The 26,248-nt window shown below is 39.0% G+C and overlaps 2 protein-coding genes across 2 annotated transcripts in view; one reads left to right on the top strand and one right to left on the bottom strand.

The window, feature by feature from the left end:
- Positions 1-13,126, bottom strand: part of MOB1B (MOB kinase activator 1B) — a 31,501-nt gene extending 18,375 nt beyond the window's left edge. The window contains exon 1 of the mRNA XM_045532441.1: positions 12,883-13,126. Coding sequence (XP_045388397.1) covers positions 12,883-12,896 — 14 coding nt within the window. The 5' untranslated portion in view covers positions 12,897-13,126. The remainder of the gene's footprint in view (positions 1-12,882) is intronic.
- Positions 13,078-26,248, top strand: part of GRSF1 (G-rich RNA sequence binding factor 1) — a 50,854-nt gene continuing 37,683 nt past the window's right edge. The window contains exon 1 of the mRNA XM_045532439.1: positions 13,078-13,355. Within this exon, the coding sequence (XP_045388395.1) occupies positions 13,326-13,355 (30 nt within the window). The 5' untranslated portion in view covers positions 13,078-13,325. The remainder of the gene's footprint in view (positions 13,356-26,248) is intronic.

The following is a 26,248-nucleotide window of genomic DNA, read 5'->3' as shown; positions in this document are numbered from 1 at the left end:
CCAACATATTTTAGAAAAAGACATTTTACTAATTTATGTGTGATTAATTACAAAAATAGCTCTCCTATGACGAATGTGGTGCAAGTTTTCAAGCAGAGTGTTAAGTACATTCCCTTTAATTAGCCCAGGGCTCAGATCAATGCAGAGACTGAAGATGTGACAAGCAGCTCTGAAAAGGGCTGGCAAGAATACATGAGAACTACAAGGACCTCATCTGTGTTTGCACTCGGGAGGGTCAGAGTCTCATCTGCCCCCCAAAACCACCTACTAATCAAATCACTCTACCCCAAAGTTTTAGGCTTCTAAATGTTTTCTTGATCAATACCCCTTTCAGAGTTGGTCTTCCACCAAACTAAGTAAATCTACTTCAAAAAACTTTATTCTTTGGTAGAATGGAAAAAAAAAAATCTGAGCCCAATTTTGTGAAGGTCAGCTTTGACACACATTAGCTATGTTATCTCAGGGAAATTATCTAACTTTCCAGAGTCTATGTTTTCTTTAATAATGAAAGTATAATAAAAATAACAAAATATCACCACTACCTGTATTATAGATAGAATAGTTGCAAAGTGACAAAATAATATATGTGAAAAAAGCTTTTAAAACTGTAAAACGCTATGTAACGGTTAGTATTTTAATTACTTTTCCCTTTCCTTCACCAGAATGACTCAGAGTAAAGAAAGAAATGATAGTACAATGACAAAACTGGATTTAACCCCAAATCCCACCTTCACACCCTAAGAATGGATGGGGAAAAAGATACCTTTGTTTGGAAACAAATGTTTTTATACATCAAGTTTAAAACAGAACTTTTTTAATTTTCTGGGTTTTTTTTTTTTGTGTGTGTGTGTGCTATTTTCCATGCTCACATCGAGTTTCTGGTAATCTTAGAATAATCTTGGGGTTAGATTGGAAATCTAGAAAACGAGGTTCTAATCCTCATTTTGCTATCTTCTTAAGTTACTTAGGAAACCATAAATTATCATCTGGACTTTATTTTTTTTTTTAAAGTATGGAAAATGACTTTTTTCAAAGGGGTATAATTTAGAGATAATTCAAAAAAGGGGTAAAACATTGTAAAAAATTTTTTTCAGTTCCCTGCAGACTCTGGATCCCCCCTCTCGCTTCCTCATTTCCACGGACATTTACACTTCGGAATGCTTTCAATTCCTCATCTGATTTCCTTTCTATATGACTCTTCTGCTTTCTTCAGGCAGAATACCCTAACTATTTAATACTTTTTTTAACATTCTCTTTTAAAACTGTATTAGGTTTTTTCTTCAACTGCTATCTGAAACTTTTCCTACCAGTATCCACCCAACCCTGGAAGGGGTGGTCAATAATGCTCCCCATTCCTAGGACAAAAGATGAACTGACAGAGTCCTCAAGTTCAAAGTCAGAAATACTAAATAAAGCATGTACACAGAAGTTCTCATCCATGAGTATAAGCTCTTACAGCAACAATGTGTGGCCAAATGCATGTATCTCACATGGTATTTGAAGATATATGAATGCACATCTTCAAAAAAAATTCAAAAACGTCAAATATGTTGCCCTCTCACCCCACTCACCTTAGAAGAAATCACAATTGTCAATATCTGGTGAATCCTTCCAGAGAGTTATGTCTATAGAAGCATAAGAATGCTTTGTGCCTGTTTCTGTTTGCTTTTACACAATAGTAGCATACCATAGTATACTAAATAATGTTTTTTCACTTAGTATATCCAGGAGATTGTTAAGGTACAAAAAGATCTACCTTATTCTTTCTAAAGACTGAATAGGCCTGGCGCGGTGGCTCACGCCTGTAATCCTAGCCCTCTGGGAGGCCGAGGCGACTGGATCGCTCGAGGTCAGGAGTTCGAGACCAGCCTGAGCGAGACCCCATCTCTACTAAAGATAGAAATAAAAATTATCTAGACAACTAAAAATATATATAGAAAAAATTAGCCAGGCATGGTGGCGCACGCCTATAGTCCCAGCTACTCAGGAGGCTGAGGCAGTAGGATCGCTTAAGCCCAGGAGTTTGAGGTTGCTGTGAGCTAGGCTGACGCCACGGCACTCACTCTAGCCCAGGCAACAAAGTGAGACTCTGTCTCAACAAAAAAAAAAAAAAAAAAAAAAGACTGAATAATAGTATTTCGATATATACATGTATACATAAAATAGTTTGATGAGTTCCCTATGAATAGACATTTAGGTTGTTTCCAGTTGTTTGCTACTACAAATACTACAGTAAACATCTCTGTGCATATGCAGATATTAAAGATAATATGCAGACATTAAGCATTCCTAGAAATGCTATACTAAAGGTCATGTACATCTTCAAAGTTTGTATAGTGCCTATTTTTCCCCAAATAAATTTCACTGTTTTACAATCCCACTAACAATGTATGAGAGTTATTAATACAACGTATGAGAGTTATTAATACAATGTATGAGAGTTTCAGAGGACAGGGATTAGACTGCTAATTTCCCCTGCACAGTTTCTAACACAGCATAATTATGGAGAATTTAGAGCTTTCAGATAAGAATGTAAGTGATACATTACATATAAGGGGTGTTATGTTAATTCACAGCATTATCCCAAGGCCATCCAAGATACTCAGGTTTATTTTCCCAGTTCTCTTACTCATAATTGAAGGCAAATCAATTTTTAGAGCAGGGACAGAGTGGTTTGTCTAGTAAATAACTCAGTCCTAGGGATGGCTCTGAACAGACAGCTTGACCTACAGTCTTCCAATTTGATTTATCTTTTATAAATTTCAATAGTATCATTTATTTCCTCTTTGAGACCCTACAGGATACATTAGGTATCATTATGACATCAGTTCAATTCTCATAAACCATTTCCTATCATTTTACTAAAGTCATCCATCACTACCCTTAATTTTAACCCCTTTATTGTTCTATCCAACTATTAACGAAGTTGGTATTTTCTAAACTGGACTAGGGAATCTTACGCTGAAGGAATTGGGGGGTAGACTTATAGAGAACTCAAAATAGGAACACTAGTAGGGGTTAAAAAATAGATACACTATATTTTGACACTGAAGAATATGTCAATTTATTCAAAATCAGAAGCAAATTAACATCATTTATTTGTGTGAAGAGTTTCATCCCTTCAAGGTTAAATGACTCAGTCTGACCACACAGCTAGTTAAATGTCAGAACTAGGATTCAATACAGTCCATTATCTTGAAGAAGTTATTTTACTGAATCTCAGCTTCCTCATCTATAAAATGATAATAGTAATACCTACCTTATTATTCAACCCCATGGGAAGAACTCCACTAACATTAGTTCTCTTTGCTCCAACTCTAGGTACCAACCTGTCTTCACATCAGTAGCTCCTTCCATAGGTCTAAGTCCAATACTAGAGATCAGGTACTCGATAAATACTTGTTAATTGATAGTTCCAGTCAACTTCAGGCTGAGAACTCCTACATCAGGATAGTAATGATGATGATTAATATTAACTAATATTAACTGCAGGCTTTCTGCTCAGAAGTATTTCACATGCAATATCTCATTTAATCCTCATAACTCTATGATATACATGCTATTATTTTATTTTCTGGATGACAAATCTGAGGCTTAAAGAACTTATATAATGTGCCCAAGATTATAAAAGTGGTAAATTAAGAAGCTAAAATTCAGATCCAGGACTTAAATCTCTAAAGCCCATTCTCTTACCCCCTCCCAACATTACTCAATTACCTTTATCTTCTACCCAATTATTTCTAACATTTTTCTTCCTATATCAACACATTTTAATCAAGTCACTTATGAACCCACACAAGGCTAATTTATACTGAAATTATTAATACTATTGTTAATATTATACTGAAACTATTAATAGCCAAGTTCCTAAAACAATCCTCAAACTCCCTAATTCCATTTCCTCTCCTCATACTTATTCTAATTTATATGAATACTCAGCATACACTCTGCCATTAAGAAAAATTAAAATTCCACCCAAGAGCAATTTTCTCCTAAAAATTGTCAAACACATCCATGCTTTCAGAAAGGCAGATAAGCACCTGCAAAAACTGTTACAAGTTGTCAAAACAGAATGTGTTCTAGAAATAATAAGGCTAAAAGCTATGAGTATTGAAAAGATAACCTTTTCAAGAAAGCAGTCTGAACAAAACATATCTACTTACATTTCTGCCTATAATCTCTTTTAAATCACCATCACTATTGGTAGGTGATGTTGCTATTATTGTTACCATTAGGAGAATAAGAAATCCTCAGTATAGCTAGTAAGCAAGAAAGAACACTATCAGCAGATCAGAAATTGAGAAATTCTGATAAGATTAAAAAGGTGATGACATAGTGACAAAAAAAATCTGAGAGAGACTAACCTAGAATATGCTCAGTAGAGGTTGCTGAATGAAGCTCTGTGCTGCAAACTCAGAATCTGGACTATAGGAGGGAACCCTGGGGGACTCTCCAGAAAGTTATATGGGAACTTGACCCAGAGTCTTTGAGCAAGTAAATCTCAATACCCTCCTGTGCTGGCCTTTTTCTAAGAAGTAGGCAGGTGGCAGCAGGTAGTTAACATTAGGTTAAAGCTCAGAGCATGGTGGGGGGAAGGATTTTAACTACCTCTCTCCCATCAGGTTAAGGGAACCCTCGCAGTCAAAAGAGAACCTACGGGCATACCTCTATATAGGGAGCAGTTCATACTCTTTCCTGTCATCAGAGGCAACTTCCTGTAATCAAAGACTGTGTTCACCAAGAAGTAAACCAATATTCTCAAACACTCAAGTGAACAGAAAATCCCAAATCACTAATATTCTAGGAAAACCAATACCATGAAAGAACTAGAACTCAACAATATATCCAATACTAAAGAAAACTGAGCAAACAGAAGAACACATTGAACATAAACAATACCTTCAGAAATAAGAGACACTATTATCCCCTTGAAAAAGTAGGCAATTATGATAAAAACAATTAGAGAAGGGTGGAGAGATTGAAGTTCTCCTTTAAACAAAGCAAGGTCAAGTCAAGAGATACTGTCCACAATGAACAGAATTTTAAAAATGAGGTTTAAATGTGATTGTGGAGATGGTTGCATAATCCTGGGAAAATACTAAAAAACATCAAATAGTATACTTTAAATGGGTGATTTGTATGGTATGTGGATATACTTCAATGAAGTGATTTTTTTAAGTCACAAAGAAAAAAATCAAAGTCAGTGGCCCACACAAACACAGTTAACTGATCTTGACAAAGGCGAAGAGGCAAATCTGTGGAGAAACGACAGTCTTTTCAACAAATGGTGGTAAAACACTGAAACATCCATAAGCAAAAACATAAATCTAGATACAAATATACCTTTCACAAAAATTAACTTGAACTGAATCATAGACCTAAAAAAACAACACACTACTAGAAAACTTCTAGATAAAAACATAGGAGAAAATCTATATGACCTTGGATTTGATGATTTTTTTTTTTTTGAGAGCGTCTCACTCTGTTGCCCAGGCTAGAGTGCCGTGGCGTCAGCCTAGCTCACAGCAACCTCAAACTCTTGGCCTCAGGAGATCCTCCTGCCTCAGCCTCCCGAGTAGCTGGGACTACAGGCATGCACCACCATGCCTGGCTAATTTTTTATATATACATTTTTAGCTGACCATATAATTTCTTTCTATTTTTAGTAGAGATGGGGTCTCGTTCTTGCTCAGGCTGGTCTCGAACTCCTGACTTCGAGCGATCCTCCCGCCTCGGCCTCCCAGAGTGCTAGGATTACAGGCGTGAGCCACTGCGCCCGGCCAATGATGAGTTTCTAGATATAAAACTAAAAGTATGATCATGAAAGAAAAAATTGATAAATTAGAATTTTATGAAAATTAAAAATTCTGCTCTGTGAAAGATACTGTAAAGAATATTAAAATTCAAGCAAGAGACTAGCAGGAAACTTTTGCAGACCACATATTGATAAAGGACTTGTATCTAAAATATATAAAGAACTCTTAAAATTCAACAAGAAAACAATAAAGAAATGGGAAAAATAAACAAACAAACCCTGTCAAAGAAGATATACAATGGCAAATAAGCATCTGAAAAGATGCTCACCATAATTTGTCATCAGGGAATTGCAAATTAAAACAATGAGATACCACTTACACACCTATTAGAATGGCTACAATCCAAAAATCTGGTAATACTAAGTGTTGATGAGGATGCAGTGCAACATGATCTCTCATTCATTACTAGGAGGAATGCAAAAATGGTATAGTCACTTTGGAAGACAGTTTGTCAGTTTGTTACAAAGCTAGATATGATCTTTTCATATAATCCAGCAATCACACTCCTAGGTATTTTTCTAATTAATTTGAAAACCTATGTCCACACAAACAGCTGCTCTCATTTATATAATAGTAGCTTTAATCATAATCAACAAAATTATAAACAACCAAAATGCCCTTCAATAGATGAATGAACCAACTGTGGTACATTCATACAAGGGAATATTATGTTCAGTGATAAAAAGAAATGAGCTATCAAGCCACAAAAGACATGAAGCTTTAATTGAATATTGCTAGGTGAGAGCAGCAGTTGGACAGCACTACATACTGTACGACTCCAAATATATGACATTCTGGCAAAACTATAGAGACAGTAAATGATCAGTGGTTGTCAGGGATTCAGGGGAACGGAAGAGAGATGACTAAATATGCTCTCAAGAGAATGGAAAACAAGTCCACACAAAATTTTGTACACTAATGTTCATAGCAATATTATTCATAATGGCCAAAAAGTAGGAACAACTCAACTGCCCATCAACTAATAAATGGATAAATAAAATGTGGTATATCCATACAATAGAATACTATTCAGCCATAAAATAGAATGAAATACCAATACACACTATAGCATGGATGAATCTTGAAAATACTATGATAAATTAATAGAACCCAGATACAAAATACATAGTAACACATACTGTATAATTCCATTTGTATGAAATGTCCAGAATAGGTAACTCCATGGAGACAGAAAGTAGATTAGTGGTTGCCAGGGGTTAGAGAAAGGTGGAAGTGGAAAGAAACTACTACTAAGTAGGCACAGTCTCTTTCTGAGTTGATGAAAAATGTGCTGGAAGTAAATCATCGTGATGGTTGCACAACTTTGTGAATTTACTAAAATCCACTGAATTGTACACTTTAAGCGTAAAATTTATGGTATGTGAATTATATTTCACTTTTCTAAAATTTTTAAAGAAAAATAAGTAGTAGCCTACCAATAATGTTCCTCACCACTTTTATCAATTAGTTCTTTTCATCTATTTCACTCTTGCATTCCTTCATTCAATTATCATATTCTGACTACCTTCTACGTTCTAAGTAACCTGTTTTAAGCCCTGAGGCACAGCATTGAACAAGACCCCTACTCACATGGTAGGAAGAGGAGGTAGAAGAAAAAATAAAATCAACAAGAAACTATAGGGTAGTGGCAAGTGCTATGATGAAAATAACAGAACAATGTGACAAGTAACGTGATGTAACAAGGCACCATATTAGATTAGTTTGTTAGAGAAGGCCTCCCCAAGGCCAGAAAGAAAAGCAGCCATCCATGTGAAGATATGGGGAAGAGGGAAGAGCACTTCAGGCTTTACAGATAAACTAGTATAAAAGCAGCTTTTTCAACAACAGGGGAAAAAAGGTGCTTAATAACTGTGGTTAGAGCATAATGATGGGAATAGTGGTTTGAAACTGAAATCAGAAAGGCTGGTAGAACCACATTACCTGAGATTTTAAAGGCCAAAGTAAGGGATTTAGATTATCATTTTAAGTACAAATGGAAAGCCATTAGAGATCTTTTTTAAAAAACAGAAGTCTTTTCTAAAACAGAAGTTTTTTTAAAAAAACTTCAGAAAAAACATGAACTGATTTAATGTGTTAAAAGAGATACTATCTATGGCTATTATCAAAAAGACAAAAGAAAACAAGCGTTTGTGAGGATGTGGAGGAAAGGGAACCCTGGTACACTGTTGGTAGGAATGTAAATTAGTATAGCCATTATACTATGGTCTAGAACTTCCTCAGAAAACTAAAAATAGAACTATAACATGATCCAGCAATCCTAGGTATATATGCAGAGGATATGAAATCAGTATGCTGTAGAGATATCTGTACTCCCATGTTCATTTCGCCATTATTCATAATAGCCAAGATACAAAAATCAACTAAGTGTCTATCAGTGGATGCATGGATAAAGAAAGTATAGTACACAATAGAATACTATTATTTCAGCCTTAAAGAAAAAGGAAAGCCTGTCATTTGCAACAGTTTGGATACCTGGAGGACATTAAGTTAAGTGAAATAAGCCAGGAACTGAAAGATAAACACCAGATAATCTCACTTTAATGTGGGATCTAAAAACATAAGCCTCACAGAAGCAGAGGGTAGAATGTTAGATAGGAGGTGGGAAGGTGGTGTGGGGGAATGGGGAAATTGGGGAAGATACTGGGGTTAAGGGATACAAAATTTCAGTGAGATGGGAGTAATAAATTTAAGAGATCTATTGCACAACATGACTGCTATACTTAATAACAATGTATTATATATCTGAAAATTGCAAAGAGAATAGGTATTAAGTATTCTCACCATGAATAAATAACTACGTGAGGTAATACACATGCTAAATTAGCTTGATTTAGTCATTCTACAATATGTACATATTTCAAAACATGTTTTGAATGTACACCACAAATACACACACAATTTTTATTTGTCAATTTAAAAAAATAAATAACAATAAGGAGAAAAAATAAAGATTCTAGTTGCCATGCAGAGAATGGATTGGGAGGAAGGCAAAGTGGAAACAGAGAAACCAGTTAGGAAACTATTGCAAGGAAGGGAGAATGGTGGCTTGGACTAGTGGGGATGAAACAACACAGATTCTAGATATCTACAGGTAGAACCAACAGGACTCACTATTGGATTTCATTTGTGGAGAATAGTATAAAGAAAGAAATCAAGGATGACTCCTAGGTTTTTAGTTTCCATTAGGTAGAAAGTGAGCCATTATTGAGATAGGTATGGGGAGATGGGTTTTAGACATATTAACTTGAGATAACTACTACACATCCAAATGAATATGTTAGGTAGGCAGTGATATATATAAATATCAGGCTTGAAGGAAAGAGCAGGTAGAAGGTAACTAATCAACTTTGTATCCTCAATGGTTAGCACCATGCCAAAAGATGCACTCATAATATTAAAACAATAAGCATTAGCCAGGCATGGTGGCTCACGCCTGTAATCCTAGCACTCTGGGAGGCCGAGGCGGGCGGATTGTTTGAGCTCAGGAGTTCGAGACCAGCCTGAGCAAGAATGAGACCCCGTCTCTACAAAAAATAGAAAGAAATTATACGGACAGCTAAAAATATATATAGAAAAAATTAGCCGGGCATGGTGGCGCATGCCTGTAGCCCCAGCTACTCGGGAGACTGAGGCAGGAGGATCGCTTGAGCCCAGGAGTTTGAGGCTACAGTGAGCTATGATCATGCCACTGCACTCCAGCCTGGGCGACAGAGTGAGATCCCATCTCTAAACATAATAATAATGATTATAATAATAATTAGACTACCAACCTGAAGTTGGTGATTTTGTCTCTTTAGTAAAAAGAGGTAAGTGTAAGTAGGCTATTACTGATAGACCCTCTTCTAGCTCCAAAATTCTATGGCCTCTCACATAAATGTAAAAATAGACAATTTACAGGCAATTTGATGCCTCAATGTTTCCTCTGACTGAAATCTCTCATTTCCCCTTTCCCTCTTTTTTTTTTTTTTTTTTTGAGACAGAGTCTCACTTTGTTGCCCAGGCTAGAGTGCCATAACATCAACCTAGCTCACAGCAATCTCAAACTCTGGGGCTCAAGTGATCCTCCTGCCTCAGCCTCCCAGGTAGCTGGGACTACAGGCGTGTGCCACCATGCCTGGCTAATTTTTTCTATATATATTTTTAGCTGTCCATATAATCTCTTTCTATTTTAGTAGAGACGGGGTCTCGCTCTTGCTCAGGCTGGTCTTGAACTCCTGAGCTCAAACAATCCTCCCACCTCGGCCTCCCAGAGCGCTCGGATTATAGGCGTGAGCCCGGCCTCCCCTTTTCCTCTTAGAGAGCTCTTGTTCCTCCTCCTAAATATCACCCACTTCTTTAATGAAACCTTCCTGCAGCCTAGATAGAACAAATTGCTCTATATACTTAGAGTCCCCATGATTGCATTGTATCTTTTGCATATGACTATTTATATACTGTCTACCATCTCTGGAGTCTCACATCTTGCACAATGCCTGGCACACAGGATATGCTAAGGATATGTTTAAAGATTTGAGTCTACAAAGTTAAATTAGGTTCCTGTGAAGTTTCCATACCTACCATCTGGGAGTTTAGCTGTATCTACAGACACACAGAGGCCAATCTGCAGCACAACCAAAGCTTTTTCCCGGCCAGACCCACATATGCAATACAAATTTATCCTGAGCATTTGTACAAAAGCTACACAAAGTTATCACTCCTGCAGCTGATCTGGGCACACCCTATGGATTATCCTAATCCATCTCCACTCTCTCCCCAAAAACTTCTTTACCCTGCTCTACTTTGTTCCATGGCATTTATGACCTTCTACCATACTACATAATTTACTGATGTTTACTGTTTATGGATATTTACCAGAACATAAGTGCCACTAACAGAAATTTTTGTCTGCTTTGCCATAAATGATACCCAGTGTCTATATCATGCCCAGCATAGTGAAATTTTTTAAATCAATAATTCTTTCCTTCCATCTTATAGCCCTCAAGAGTCATGAGTCATTGCCTTCATAACCCTATCTTGCAATGCCCTTATTTCCTGGGCTCCATCCACTGATAAGAGGTTTCCCAGTAAGCCCCAGTAAGCCTCTAAGAGCTGGAGGAAAATATTTGTATTTAACTTCTAAACTGTAACTGTTCCTTTCACTGCTCATCTCTCAGTACAGAACAGTACTCAGGAAGCTATAACAAACAAATAGATAAAATAACCAAAACTTTTTTTTTCACTCCCGATAATAATCATTTCTATATGGTCTTCATTTGGGGTTTTAAAGTGCTGGGGGACAAAGACCAAAACTAAAAATGTTGAAGTAACTTTTTCATATTGCCAAGCACATGGGCTAAATATATTGAGGATATATTAACTGCTACATGTGACCTGACCCAAATAGTGCAAACTCTCTAAGGTGTTATGTACATTACTTACAGCAAGATTTTCTTATGTAGCTAAAGTCCTTTAAGAGAAATAAACTAATCCACCACACTTCTGGATCTATTAAATACTGAGCCATGTAAAAATAGGACACTATTGTATTTGTATTCAGAAAATAGCACCAGAACCTCTTCCAACCCCTAGTTTCAGCCAAATATGGCTCTTGCCTGCTTCAACCAATTTAGCTTACTAGTTCCAAGACATAAGCCCATCAGCAGCAGTCATGGACATCATCTACAAGGCTTTAAATTCTCAAAGAAAATCAAACATCAGCAATGTAAAATTACACCCTAGACGAGAAGCTTCAAGCTAAGAAGCTTGAGATGGCTGCATATGTTGCTCAAAACTATAATGGGAACAAAGACATTTGTAAAGTCACTGGGTCCTCTCATCTAGCATTATTTCAATCTGACAAACTCAGAATCAACTTCTTAGATGAGCCTAAGAAAGGGGTTTCACAAGCTTAAATGTGTTAGGCAAGTTGACATAATCCAGGCCCCCTAGACATATTGGAAATATTACCAAGTCTGCCCTGAGGTTAATTCTCTGTGATCGCTCAGTTTTGCTTAAACACCCTCAAAAGAATTAACATTCTACATATGAGCATGTGAAAATAAAGGTGACTCTCAGAATTCAGACGCCAATATAATGAATGACTAAAAGTTACCGGAGGCAGGGAGAAAAGAGAAATAATAACTAAAAAATAATCTTTAAGTGCTATCTTTTCCGCAGCAGTAAAGTCTTCAAAATAGTTACTCCTCAGGGTGTAACCCCAGTTTTGGGCTCCTCTCCTGCCTCCACTTCCACATCTGGCCATCCCATTTCCTGCCCTTCCCTCTTCACGCCCCCGCCCCCAACACTCGTCTAGAGCAAACGATAAGTGAAATAATGACCAGCACTAAATATGACGCCAAAGTGGCATTTACAAATGATTTGCCAGACAACTCCCCAGTGGACCTAATCAACTCAAGGCACATACCCAAACCCTATTTGGAGGTTGTTTAAAAAGATAAAAACCCCCACTCATCAGGGAAGCACTCTGGGAAGAAGGGCGCCTCTAGGAATCAAGGCGGCTGCTCCAGACCCCTTTTCCCGAAGACTCCAGGCTGTCACCAGCGGATCCCGACCCCGCGACCTTGTTTTGATGTTAATCCACAGGACTTGTCACCCCACCTTCCCACCCCTAAGACCTAAGAGGGAAGATAAGAGGGTCCTGGGGTGACGGGGCAAAGTACGACGCTCTGTCTTCTGTGCTTGGGACCCCGAAAAGAGCAATAGGGGAGCCGAGACGGAGACAGGCGTCGGATGCGGGTCACGCGGGACAGTGGCAGGTATCTATGAAGAGCGACAAACCAACCAACCCGGGGACAGGAGCGAAGGCAGAGGTTGGGGTGATGGAGAAATCCGAACGCAGGCTCCGGGGTCCATGGGGGGAAGAGCCTCCCCAGGGCGAAAGGACCCCGCGCGTGCTCGACGCCTGTCGCGGAGGCGGCTCGGGGCCGTCCGCGGAGCCCTGCGCGGTGGGAAGGCCCGGCCGGGGCGAGGGCCGGCAGCCGAGGGGGAGCCCGCGGCCCAGGAGGACCCCGAACAAAGCCGGCGCGTGCGGGGCCTGGCTACTCACAACAAGAAGCTCATGTCGGCTGCGGCGTGGGCTGCGGGCTCGGCGGTCGCGAGGCCTCGGGGCGGCGTCGGCCACGGAAGAAGGGGACAGGCGAGAGGAAGAGGCGGCGAGGAGGAGGAGGACAGGAGCGCCGGCTGCTCGCGGCCGCAGCCCGCCCGGCGGAGCTAGTTCCAACGGCAGGCGGAGGGGGCGGAAGTGGGCAGCGCTCGGCTCGAGCCGCTCAATGGGAGGGGAAGGGAAGGAAGGCGGGGAGAGGGCCGCCGCCGGCTCCGCCGAGAGCAGCCGCAGCGCCGCCCCCCGCGCGGCCCCCTCCTCGGCTGCCCGGAGACCCCGTCCTGCGAGCTCTCGCGAGAGCGGGCGGGGCAAGCCCACCCCGCCCCTGGCTGCGGCTCGGGGGGTCTCCCACCTTCTCGTCACCTTTGCGACGCGGGACCACGCCCGGCATGTGCGCCGGGGCTGCGGGGCTCTCTGAGGTCTGTCCACCGGGTTGGGGGTCGTGGCAGAGGGCTCGGGGCCACCCAGCGGGACTTCAGAGGTCAGGGAGCCAGTGGGCTCCAACTGCAGGAGGTCAGGTCCTGCAGGGGGGACGGCATGACCGCCAGAGCGCTGCCCACAGTGAGTGCCCGGCCAAGGGCGACCAGTCTTTCTGGGCGAGAATCTAAAAACGAGAGACAGTTTCATCTGGTTGGAATGGTCTGGGTGTGGTTCTGCTAAAAGACAGGAAAGGGACTAAATGAGTTTCGAGGTCTCTGCGGTTTATGGGCATATTTTAAAACCCTGACCTGGGAGAAGGTCAGGGTCCCTCACTATCTGAACGACAGTGACAAGCTAGGCTGTTAGCAGCTGGGAAGAGTGACCGAGCCAAGGAGGGGAGTCGAGGGCGGTTCACCATGGTCTCCAGCGTGGTAGGCTGGTCATCGGTGGCAACACTGATTAACTGATTATGGGGCCGAAGCTTGTCGTAAGCACTCTGATGCATAAAACATTCTAGAGGCTAGAAACGATTCAGTCCTGCTTATACAACTTCCATTCTCACATAGTTAAGAGGCCCAGGACAAGACTTTATATTCTATTTAAGAATGCTCAGCATACCTTGAATACGTCACCACAGCATTGCCAGTGTGGGGGGCAGGGGAGATATGGATGCCCATGTTTTTTACATGAGAGAGATCCATCTTCTTTACCCACAACACCCATCAAATCCACAAATAAGTTTTCAAAGAATCCGAACAAAACAAATTATGTACAGATATTAACACACATTTGGCTTATCATTCCAAAGGGCAGAATAGACTTGAAGGAGGTGCAGATGTGAAATTTACCATTTTGCATTTATGCACTATTAGTTTGATATGTTGGTAAAATGGTAAAAAAAAATTTTTTTTTAAATAGAAGAAAATATTGGAATCTTGCACTATCTTAGGAACAGCAGAGGTCACTGGAATAATATGAGAAGATGTAGGCTCAAAAAATTCCAGGAAAGGAGGAAAGTGGAGGATTTATCTTAATATAATGAAAATAATGGATTTGGGATATAAAAGCTCTGTGTTCCAGATCTTGATATGGTACTAACTCATTTAGGGTTCTTCTGAAAGTAAGGCTTGTGTTACCAGGTTAGGAAATTATGTTTGGGAAGAGTGAGTTAACCTGTCAGAGCCTCAGTTTCACCCCCTTTAAAATGAGGAGTGAAACTGATTTTTACATGATCTCTAAGATGCCTACCAGTTCTAAAGTTCTGTCCTGCCATGGGCATCCTTTAAATAACTGGCACACAGTCCCTTAACTGCTCCCTGATTTGGCATAGGTAGCCTTACTTTTGGTCTGACATAATTTAAATGCATCCTATGACAGTGAATAGTGGAAAAAATTGGCAGAGGAAAGCATCTGCAAAAATACCTGCTGAGTACTTCTTTATCATACCACAAGGAGAGTTGCCTGGAATTAAGAGCTGACACAACTTAAATATATTGGTCTAAAAATGAGAGAGGTGTCATGTTAATAATACCGAATATAATTCCAGAAGGTTAGACTTTAAAGTTTGTCACATAAAATTATTCAGCGTATCAAAAACATCGAGAATTTCAGAATCAAAGAGAAGGTATATCCAAATAAATATAATATTTTTAATTTAATTTATTTTTTAGATTTAAGGTCTCATTCTGTTGCCCAGGAATGAAATGCAGTGGCAGGATCATAGCTCACTGCAGCCTCCAACTCCTGGACTCAAGAGATCCTGCCACCTCAGCCTCCCAAATAGCTGGGATTATAGGTACTTGCCACCACTCCCAGATATTTCTATAATAAGTTCTCCTTCACCAATTGATATTTATTTTTTATTTATTTATTTTTTTGATACAGAGTCTTACTCTGTCGCCTGGGCTAGAGTGCTATGGCATCAGCCTAGCTCACAGCAACCTCAAACTCTTGGGCTCAAGTGATCCTCCTGCCTCAGGCTCCCAAGTAGCTGGGACTACAGGCATGCGCCACCATGCCTGGCTAATTTTTCTATATATATTTTTTTAGCTGTCCATATAATTTCTTTCTATTTTTAGTAGAGACAGGGTCTCGTTCTTGCTCAGGCTGGTCTCGAACACCTAAGCTCAAACAATCCGCCCGCCTCGGCCTCCCAGAGTGCTAGGATTACAGGGGTGAGCCACCACACCTGGCCACCAATTGATATTTCATACCACATTCTTCCTAAAATTTCAATTTCAAGAAATTACTCTCCTGATCACTTCTTAGCAGCTCTTCCCCGGCCCCCTTCCCCATAAAAAAAAAAAAAAAAGAAAAGAAAAAGAAATTACTCTCCTGATAAAAGTCTTATAACCCTTTGTTTATGAAGCAAGATTATTAAAATTTGTATTCTATCCACCAATTTTTCAAAGAATTGTACTTTTAATGTGGGCAGAATGGAGTAGAACATGAGTGGTCACATGTCCTCAAATACCTTTAAATATTCAAGTTACTTTCTTGTCATAATAAACAAATATATAAATACAAATAAACAAGTTCATTATAATGGTAGTTAAAGCTATGAAGGAAATAAACATGATAAGGTGATAGAGCGTAATAGTGAAGGAAGAGGACCTACCTTAGACTGGGTTAAGTTAAGAAAGGCTTCTCTAAGGAGGTAGTATTTTTATTAAGACTCTAAGAAAGAGAAGAAGCCAGACTTGGAAAAAGTTGGGGAAGAACATTTTCTGTTAGAGGGAAAAGCAAGCACAAATGCTCTAAGACAAGAAAGAGCTTAAAGTGTCCTTGCACAAGATGGGTTACAGCTTGGGCAGAGTGAGCATGGAGAAGAGTGGCACAGGATGAAGCTGGACATGCAGACAGAAGGCAGGCTGGGACTCACAGGCCTAGACCAAGACATCTGGATTTTATTCTAAGATCATTGAGAAGTCAGCAGAGAAGATAATGAGAGGACAAAATAAAATAATCTGAGTAACATTTTGTTTTTTTTAATTTGGAAAATTTCAGACATACACTAAGGGGCAGACACTAGTATAATGAACCCATCACACAGCTTCAAGAATTATCAGCTGTTGACCCCTGATTAACATTTGAGACAGATCGCTGTCCCTTCTTGTGAAGAATGTCAGAAGGGAAGCCAGAAGATGAATGCAATAAGTCCAGTTGTTTCTCAACAATTGTGATTGGTTTAATGTGGTGTCATTAATCACTGAAAGAAGGAATTTATAATCTCAGTGTGAAATCGACAGCACTTGTTGATTGACTGATTGATTGTGGGGGTTGAGGAGAGGAAGGAGTCAAGGATGACACCTATGTTTTGGCTTTAGCTGGGTCTTGGCGGATGATGCTGCCACTTATCAAGATAGGGAAGATGTGAGTCACGATTTTGGCATAAAACGAAAAGTTCTATTTCGGACATGTTCACTTTGAGATATCTTTGAGACAGCAAAATAGTGATATCAGGTAGAGTTTTGACTACTTTGTTAAGGCTGGTGAGAGATCTGAACTAGAGGTATGAATGTAGGAGTCCTCAGCCAGTAAAGGGTATTCAAAGCGATAAGACAGACTTTTGTTTTGGGGTTTTGTTATTTTTAGAGACTGGGTCTCGCTATGTTGCCCAGCCTTGCCTCGAACTCCTGGGTTGAAGGGATCCTCCCACCATAACCTCCTGAGTAGCTGGGACTATAGGCTCCTGCACCCGGTTGAGATGGGCTTTTGAATGGAAATTTATATGCCAGATAAGACATCTAGCAAAGTGTTACCTTTAAGCATTTCTTTCTTTACCTCTCTTCCCAAATATCTTAGATTTCTGACCATCTACCTCCTCTCCCTCAATTATATTTATAATCTTCCTTTTACTGAACGCTAGAGTTTCTACCACCTGAAAGAAAATGACTCATAGTACCTTTTTGTCACACAAATTAATCACTTCCAATGTGTTAATTAATATGTCATATTTCCCAGATAAAATGATACCAGTTAAAGCCACGTTTTCAAACAGTAGATGACGGGAAATTTCTTTTAATAGCAGTATTTCAGTTTTAAAAAAAGTAGGAATGATTGAATTGATATTGGAATATCACCACTTTGCAACCCTTGATGGATTAATGGATTTACATGTTGGTCATCAATGGCTGCTAGTATCACAAGAGAGACAACTAGACTTTATGTGTTTCCTGATGGAATATACCATCACCAATGAAGAAGTCTTGCAGCAAAATAGAACCTGAGTCTGATCAAGCCTCTAGGTCCAATGTACCAATTTACAGGAAATACAAGGAATGTGGTAAAGAGCCTGTGAAAATTATACCACATGGATACAATCAGTAAAACCTAACTGTGAGGAAACTATGCAAGACCCAATTTCTTCAACAAATGAATTGTAGGAAAAAATAGAGCTGAAGGAGAAACCTAGAGATTAAAGGAAACATAAGAGAAAATCAACCAATTGCAACATGTGGACAAATATTATTTGAATCCTGATTCAAACAAACAATCTGAAAAACAACAATAACAAATGTTTGTATCATTTATGAGATACTGGAAATGTGAACACTGGCCAGATTTGTGTTTTTGTTTTTCTTTTTTTAGAGACAGTCTCGCTCTGTCACTCAGGCGAGAGTGCAGTGGCCTGATCACAGCTCACTGTAACCCTTACATGGGCTCAAGCAATCCTCCTGCCTCAGCCTCCTTAGTAGCTAGGACTACACATGCACACCATCATGCCCAGCTAACTTTTAAAACTTTTTGTAGAAAGGGGGTCTTGCCACGTTGCCCAGGCCAGCCTTAAAATTCCTGGGCTCAAGTGATCTTCCTGCCTCAGCCTCTCAAAGTGCTGGGATTACAGGTGTGAGCCACTACACCCAGCCTGGCTGGATATTTTTTTATATTAAGAACTTCTTGTTAATTTTGGTGATAATATTGTAGTTATGATTTTTTTACATCCTTATCTTTTAGAAATATGTACTGAAATACTTAAAGATGAAATAATATGCCAGGGCTGGCCAGGCATGGTGGCTCATCCCTATAATCCTAGCACTCTGGGAGGCTGAGGCAGGAGGATTACTTGAGGTCAGGAGTTCCAGACCAGCATGAACAAGAGTGAAATGCCCCATCTCTGAAAAAAAAAAAAAAAATAGGGAAAAAAAATTAGCCGGGTGTGGTTGCAGATACCTGTAATCCTAGCTACTGGGGAGGCTGAAGCAGGAGGATCGCTTGAGCCCAGGAATTTGAGGTTGCGGTGAGCCATGAGGATGCCACTGTACTCTAGCAGGGGTGACAGAGCACGATTCTGTCTAAAAATAAATAAAATAGGAGGGGAAAGTGAGAGTATAGGTAAAACAAGATTGGCCACGAGATGATAATTTTTAAAGCCAGGTAATGAGTACATAGGGATCATTATACTATGCCATCTACATTTGTTTAGTTTTGAAATTTTCTACAAAAAAAAGAAAAACAAACAGGCCCCCTCTTGACAAAACCTAGAAGGTCTGTTAATGATGGGGATTTAAAAGTTGCTGAAAGTGAAAGTGATTTTTTAGAATAGAAGCTTCGTTCCTTGACCTCATATTAACCAGTTTTTTTCTGCCTATATATAAACATGTTCTTTTACCTATAAAACTAAAAGCAAATGCTATTAATGCTTAAAGAAAGAAATTCTGAATTCAAACCCTGTGACTAAATCTGGGCCTCAGAATTTCTTGAGTAGCTGTTCTTTTCTGATTCAGAAATGTGATCTGACTTAGAAAGAATAGACACCTAAACAACAAATACTAGAAACTGTATACCTGGGCAACATATCCTTAGTAACCTGATGAAATGCATTCTGTTGTGAATGTTTTGATTGCATAATATTTAGATTGATGTGGTAATTATTTCATCTAATTTGTTCATTACATAAGGTTGTTTTTCTGGTTACTATTTATTAAATATTTTTTATGGGCCAATAATTCTAAGATTTTCATATATTTTATTTCCATTTCATTTATTTCTTACACTACCCCATGAAGTTAATAATGTATTAGGTGTTACCTTCCCCATTTTATAGATAAGGAAAATAATGCTGAGAGGTTATATAACTTGCTCAAGATCATAGCCAGTAAGTACAATCTAAATTCAGTAAAGTCCATTTCTATTCTCTCTCCTCCTCCAGGACGGACTAAATTAGAATGAATATATTCCAAATGGATTTTGGCATGCTACACAATCTCACTTAACATAAGCAATTCAACCTGACCCTTATCAATGCTCTTTACATTTTAATGCTATATCTTGCTTCATTAAAGACAAACCAATATACAGTTATAAGTGCTTCTCAAGGACAGATTAAACTGACACAGTAGAAAAGAATGAAGGCATGAAAGACTGGTTCATGAAGCTTGGTGTCTTTCCATGCATTCATTTATTGCTAAAACTCACAAAGCATCAAAAACAGAGCTCCTTATTTAATGTTCAAAATGGAAGAAGGAATCTTCCACTGACCACAAACCTGACCAATATCCTCCCCTTGAGGCTATTTATCCTTTTAAATATGAGGTTTGTGCAACAGAATGGCTAGATTTTAGGGAATGATAAGGTATAAATTATTCATTTATCTACTCAACAAGTATTTATTGAGTGTCTACTATGGGCCTCTGTGAGTTAAAAAACAAAAACAAATAAGGACATAATCCCGGCCATTTGAACCCTATAGGTCACTGGGAAATACAGACAATGAGATAAATAAATGCAAATTAGAAATTTTGTAAGTGTCATGAAGGAAAGGTCCGTGTTGTATGTGAGTGTATATTACAGGGACCTCACCTGTTTTGGAGAATTGGATCCTATGCATTCAGAAGTGAATAGTAAATATTTACTCCTTGCATTTCAATTCCAGTTACATTTATAAATAGCATAATTTAATAAAACTTCTATTTCCTCACTCATCATTGCCAGCTCACCGTGGTGTTTTGAAGTACCATGACATAGAAATTGATTTTTGTTTTTGAAAAGCCAGCCTTTCAGAACTTTTTAGAAAGTACTACGTTCAGTATAATTTTGAGGATCTCAGTCCATAAGACAAAAATTATACTTGCTCAATAAATATTGAACTTCTTGATCTGTCAAGTTTACCATTGACCACAATTAATTGTTTTTTCCACTAAATTCAAACGACATAGCCACTTCAGTAAGCCACCATGGGGAGAGGGAGGAGGAAGGGTCCTTTTTGAGCCTATTCAGAGCTGCTTTCCCAAATTGATAGGACATTGCCAAGGTCAGAAAGTCTAAAATTAACTCCACCAGCTGTGTTTTGGTTTGCTTCATATAGCACATGGGCTCAGGGGGCTCAACGTGGTAGGCTTGGTTGTTGCTTCAATCTGCTGTGCTCTTTAAAAGTTTGTTTGCCCAGAGTGCATGTTGTGTACAAGACCTGGTAACTAAGCAGCTTGAAAGTATATGGGAACTAAACAAATAAGTCTCTCCTTGAATCTCAAAAAAAGCCTAGCAAACAATGTGGGGGGTTGGAGGAGCCACTGCTGAGTATGTCAGATGAGTGGTTTAACTTTTAACCTTGCTGAAGTTTCCCAGAGAGCAGGCTGCTGATGCGCTGTCAAAAATCAAAAAATAATGATGTAGTTCCAAGGAGTCTATGTTTTTAGCCCACCCATCTCCACGAAGTCCTTTAGCATGAAGGACCATATATAGACATAGTATCCCAACTGGGTGCAACTTAAAAATATCCTGGGAATCAGCAGCTGTTACTTTCACCCACACAAATTCACAGTTGGCTTAATTAAATAGCGCCTGTTCTCAAGAGCTGCAGCATTTTGAGTGGTACCCTAGGTACTTATGCTGCTTCCCTCTACTCTGTTCCCTTCCTCAGAATAACAAAAAGCAGAACGGGTGGATGAAAGGATTCAGTTATGAGCAGTTCAGGGTTTGCACCAGTGTAAATATTGAAATGTGGAAGTCAGATCTTAGAATAGGGTTTTGAATTTCTGCCACTGGAATCCAACAATTATCACTGGAATCCAAGGACCCTAGGCAGTCCCTAGTCTTGGTCATTTGTTCTCTCATGCCCATGGCCGTTACCACACCCTCTTCTTGGCATCTCTCTCGTGTTTTCCATAGTTGTCATAATCACAACCATAGCAACCTGAGCAGGCCAAATCCTCTTACAGCTGGAGAGTTAAGGCTTTATACAACATAATTCCCCTGTACTGCATCAACAGGAGTCTGGTCCCTGCTAGTAAAACCATTTGTTTTTCCTCAGGAGAAATATTCCAAGCCTCTCTAAATATCATTATCCTTGAGGTTTCTATAGCATCAAAGTAACCAGGAAAAATCCACAGAGCAGAAAAAAAATTTGACCAAGTATTTCCAAATCCCTTATTTATGGGCTGTACTCTGGACTTCCACACTAATTATTCCATTTGAATACAGAATAAAGGGAGTTAGCAAAAGAAAACCTTAGTGGGCAGGAAGATTTCCTGTCCAAAATAGAGCTTTTAAAGGAAGTGATCTTGTCATGCACTTCTTGTAAGGGGGCTGTTAGAGACCTTCCTGGAGCCTTGCAAGGGTGAGGGACCACTTGAAAGATTCAGTCCGTCCATTGGTAACATTCATTAAATGTCTACCATAAAGCAGTCACCATGTTAAAAGTGAGGACACAGAAGAAACACACAGTATCACAACCTCAAGGAACTCATTTCTAGTGGTGGAAACTGACATGTAAACAAATCATTATAGCACAAAATGATTCCTTTTAAAACAGGATCATATGCAAAGGGCTACATGAGCCCAGCTGGTGAAAAAGGGTTGCTTTAATTTGAAGAGAAAGATACAGAGCTAGGAGCATTTTTACCAAAAGTGTGAATAGTTGACCTTCTCCATGTGAAGAAGGGGTATTGGAAGAGTAAAAAGCAGAGAGAAGGCATTGCAGAAAGTGGATACAGCATGTGTAAAGCCCAGAGGCATGAAAAAAAACACGAACAGACAAGGGAAATGTTGACTGCTACTATCATTTATACCTTAATATGAGATCTCATCCCTTCATTCAACAAATATTTGTCACTGACTATTTGCCACTTACTTATGTAAACAAAGTCCTTGCCCTTAAGAAGTTTACATTCTAGTGGAGAGGAGATATTCTGAATTTAAGTCAGTGTATAAACCCCCTAGTTTTATTTACATTTTAATTATCCCTAATTATGACATGAAAATCTCAAGCCTTATTAAAGCAGTATTTTTTAAAATTGAAGTATCAGTATCAGGAATCAAATAGAAGAGAAGTTCTGGAATCACAGCAAAAAGACAAAAGGCCTCTGAGTACCAAGCAGACAGTAGTTCGCAATGCTCAGTTGGAAGTCTGCTTTAGCTGATAACACAGAATTACAAATCCAATCCTATAGAAGGTACTGTGAATAATTAAAATACAGCCTTTAGCTGTAAATGCAATGACTGCATGGTCAAATGGCAGGCCTAAAATTGAAGCAGGTGTGTGTGTGTAAAGAAATTAAGATAGACCCACAATTCTGTTCCTAGGAATAAAGCCTCCTCCTTCTCCTCTTCCTCCTTCCTCCCTCTAGCAACCTCCAGGGACTTGCATCATCAATCAGAGTCATTGTAACAGGGCCCTCATGCTTGTAATTTCCATAAATTTTCACTGGATCATCAACAACCTTCACCAGCCACACAACATGGCTCAAAAGGCCAGTTCCTCCCAAGAGGCCTATGTGGTTACTCTGGATAGGACTGAAAGCAGGTCATTGTTCCCTGTGATACCCTGGGGCCAACTGTGGCTGCCTGTCCTGCCAGGGCTCAGAGAGCCAGCATGATCATAGAAGCATATGAGAATCTAAGCCAATGCTGGAAAGAGACCACAGAATCTTCAGGAAATGAAGGGAACTAATATTTATTTTCTGCTGTGTTTATAATTTTCTGCCAGTATTCTTGCAAGACGCTTTACATCTCATTTAATTCTCACCACAACCCTATGAGGCAGATGTTATTGTCCCAATTCTCTGGATAAGGAAGTTAAATCACATCTAATACAAGACCAGTAGTAAGTAGTGGATCCAGAATTTGAACCCAGGTCTATCTAATTCATGTAGAATCAGACCATCCCAGGTTATTGTATAATTGAAGAATGGGGATTTTAAGTGTTACATAAACACAGTATTATATAATATTGAATCACATATTAGGAAAGTTATTCTTTTTTAAATTTATTTTTCTTTTTTCTGAGGATATCAAGGAGAAAGTCTTGGTTTGATGCTAGTTTGTCTTTAACACCTCTCTAACACTTCGTCTCCCCGTTAACAGAGCATAGGCTTGAGACCCAGAGATTTCAGCAAGCAATAATATCTAGCTATAGCTTAATAATATTTTGCTCTTGTTTAATTTACTTATATATTTTTCTCCCGCACAAGGGATGGGATACTGGTCTCCCTTTATAGTAGTGATATAAAGTACAGCCTGTTGGTTAAGCTTGGGATTTCCAGCATCACATTATCCAGGGTCAGCTATTTACTAGCTGTTTGATGTTGGACAACTTCATTAGCTCTCAGTTTCCTCACTTGTAAAATAGGTTTGATGGTAGTATCTACGACATTATGCTGATGTGTGGATTCAATGAGATATTGCCTTCTCATTTAAGCACTTATTTAAGATATACTTTTATGAAGTTTAAACGAAAATGAACTTCAGACACCTGTGTTTGGCCTGGATATAAAAGTAAATAAAGAACAAGTAAAAGAAAAAAAGAACAAAGAAAAAAAAAAGAAAAGAAAATGAACTGACTTAAATCAACATTTCTTAACATTGGCACTGTTGATATTGTGGGCTGATAATTATTTGTTGAGAGGAACTGTGCTATTTATCATAGTATGTTTATCAGTATCCCTAACCTCTATCCAATAATGATTATATCACTCCCTGACTGCAGTTACAACAAACAAAAATGTTTCCAGACATTGGTAAATGTCACTGGGGGACAAAATCGTCTCTGGTTGAGAACTACAGAAAATATTAGGTGAAGCTCTTATTTAGAGATGACAAGTATCTAAAAGTGTTATGGGGGCCAGGCGCGGTGATTCATGCCTGTAATCCGAGCGCTTTGGGAGGCCGAGGTAGGAGGATCACTTGAACCCAGGAATTCCAGACCAGCCTGGGCAATATAGCGAGACCCCATCTCTACAAAAAAGTTTAAAAAATTACCTGGGAGGGGCGGTGCATGCCTGTAGTCTTAGCTACTCAGAAAGCCGAGCTGGGAGGATTGCTTGAGCTGGGGAGTTGGAGGTTGCAGTGAGCTAGGATGTGCCACTGCTCTCCAGTCTGGGTGATAGAGCGAGACCCTGTCTTAAAAAAAAAAAAAAAAAAAAAAGTGTTATGGGGAAACTGAAGTTTGGGAAACACTGCTTTAAGTCAATGCTATTTGAAAATTAATTCTAAAAATCAGAAATTACTATGTTTACTTGCAGATTTATGAATATGCTCTAAGTTTCTCATCAAATCAAAAGTATTCAAATAACATAAAAGGGACTGGGCTAGTAAGTACATGAAATTCATCTTTTTCTGTTACATCCCTTTTCTTCTCCTGCCTTCTTTACTACTCAGTCTGCTTCCTGGACACGGCCCCCTCTGCACATGCACCCATGAACTGACCAAGCAACATCCTTGGTCTAGACTTCTCTCGTCCCTCCCTCTTCCATTGGAGGTACTCTTCCCCCAAGGCCTCATTCCCACCTTTTTATTTTTTTTAGCAGATCCTTCTACTAGATCCAACTAGATCCTTCATAATTCTACTCAACTAGATCCTTCATAGGAGGGTTTATCATAAGGATACTCAGAGAACAACGATGGGGAGTGAATGTCAAAGAAATTGCAAAACTGGTGCCTTAATAGGGCCACCTGGTAAGTAATTCTAGACTCAAGGCAGCTCTGGAGCACTGAGTTGGTGGACCTTGTGCTTTGCATTGATGTGGTCTGGTTAGAATAGGTGTTTTTACTTTCTTCTGTCCTGCCTCCAACTGGCAAATTATATTTCTGCATTTGTAGTTCAAATTGCCAGGATGGGAAAGCTGATTAACTTAGCCAATAACTCATCATTTTTTGGACTGGATCCTTTACCCAGGCCACAACAGAGGCTACTAGCCAGCTTATGGGGAGTCTGCTCTTGTTTTTCATGATTAATAATGTCTTTCATAGCCTAAATGAATGTCATTTCATATCACACAGTGTGTTCCTGTATCAATCAAAGAAGTTGATTTAAATAAATGGAAAGATATTACTGTTTTATGAAAAAGTCAGCACTCTCTAATTAAACTATAAATTTTTTTTTCAGTTTAAATTTTTTTTGTTCTTTTTTTTTTTTTCTTTTATTTCTGGTCAGTAGACTGGATGGAAAAAACTATAAATTTAATACAATCCCCTACCCAACAAGGATACTCATAGGATTGGAATCTCAAAAAAAGGATAGAATTTTCAGAAAAGCTGAAATATTCAGCCAGGAAAATTCTAACAGACAAAGGTAGTGAGGAGGGAATAGCCTAGCATGTATTAAAACCTTATAAAGTTACAATGTTTAACAGCTTAAAAAGAAAGCTAGATAAATGGACAGAATAGAAAGAACAGAAATAGACAAAAATATATTTAAAAAGTCAATGCAAGAATAATAAATTTCTCAGTAAATGGTACTGGGACAACTGTATAGGTATCTGAAAAGTCTTGGTTCCCTACCTGAATTTCTTACAAATTAAATTCCAAATGGTTCACAGAATTAAACATAAAAATTGAACCCATAAAAATGCTAGGAAAAAGTGAAAGATTTTTTTCACAATCTTATTAGGAAGAAAGACTTTCCAAGCTTGACATAACTCCAGAATCCAGAATTCACACAGATGTATACACCAGA

The sequence above is a fragment of the Lemur catta genome, chromosome 19 (genome assembly GCF_020740605.2).
Source record: "Lemur catta isolate mLemCat1 chromosome 19, mLemCat1.pri, whole genome shotgun sequence".
Lineage (NCBI taxonomy): Eukaryota > Metazoa > Chordata > Mammalia > Primates > Lemuridae > Lemur > Lemur catta.
This window is presented reverse-complemented; position numbering and strand designations above follow the sequence as displayed.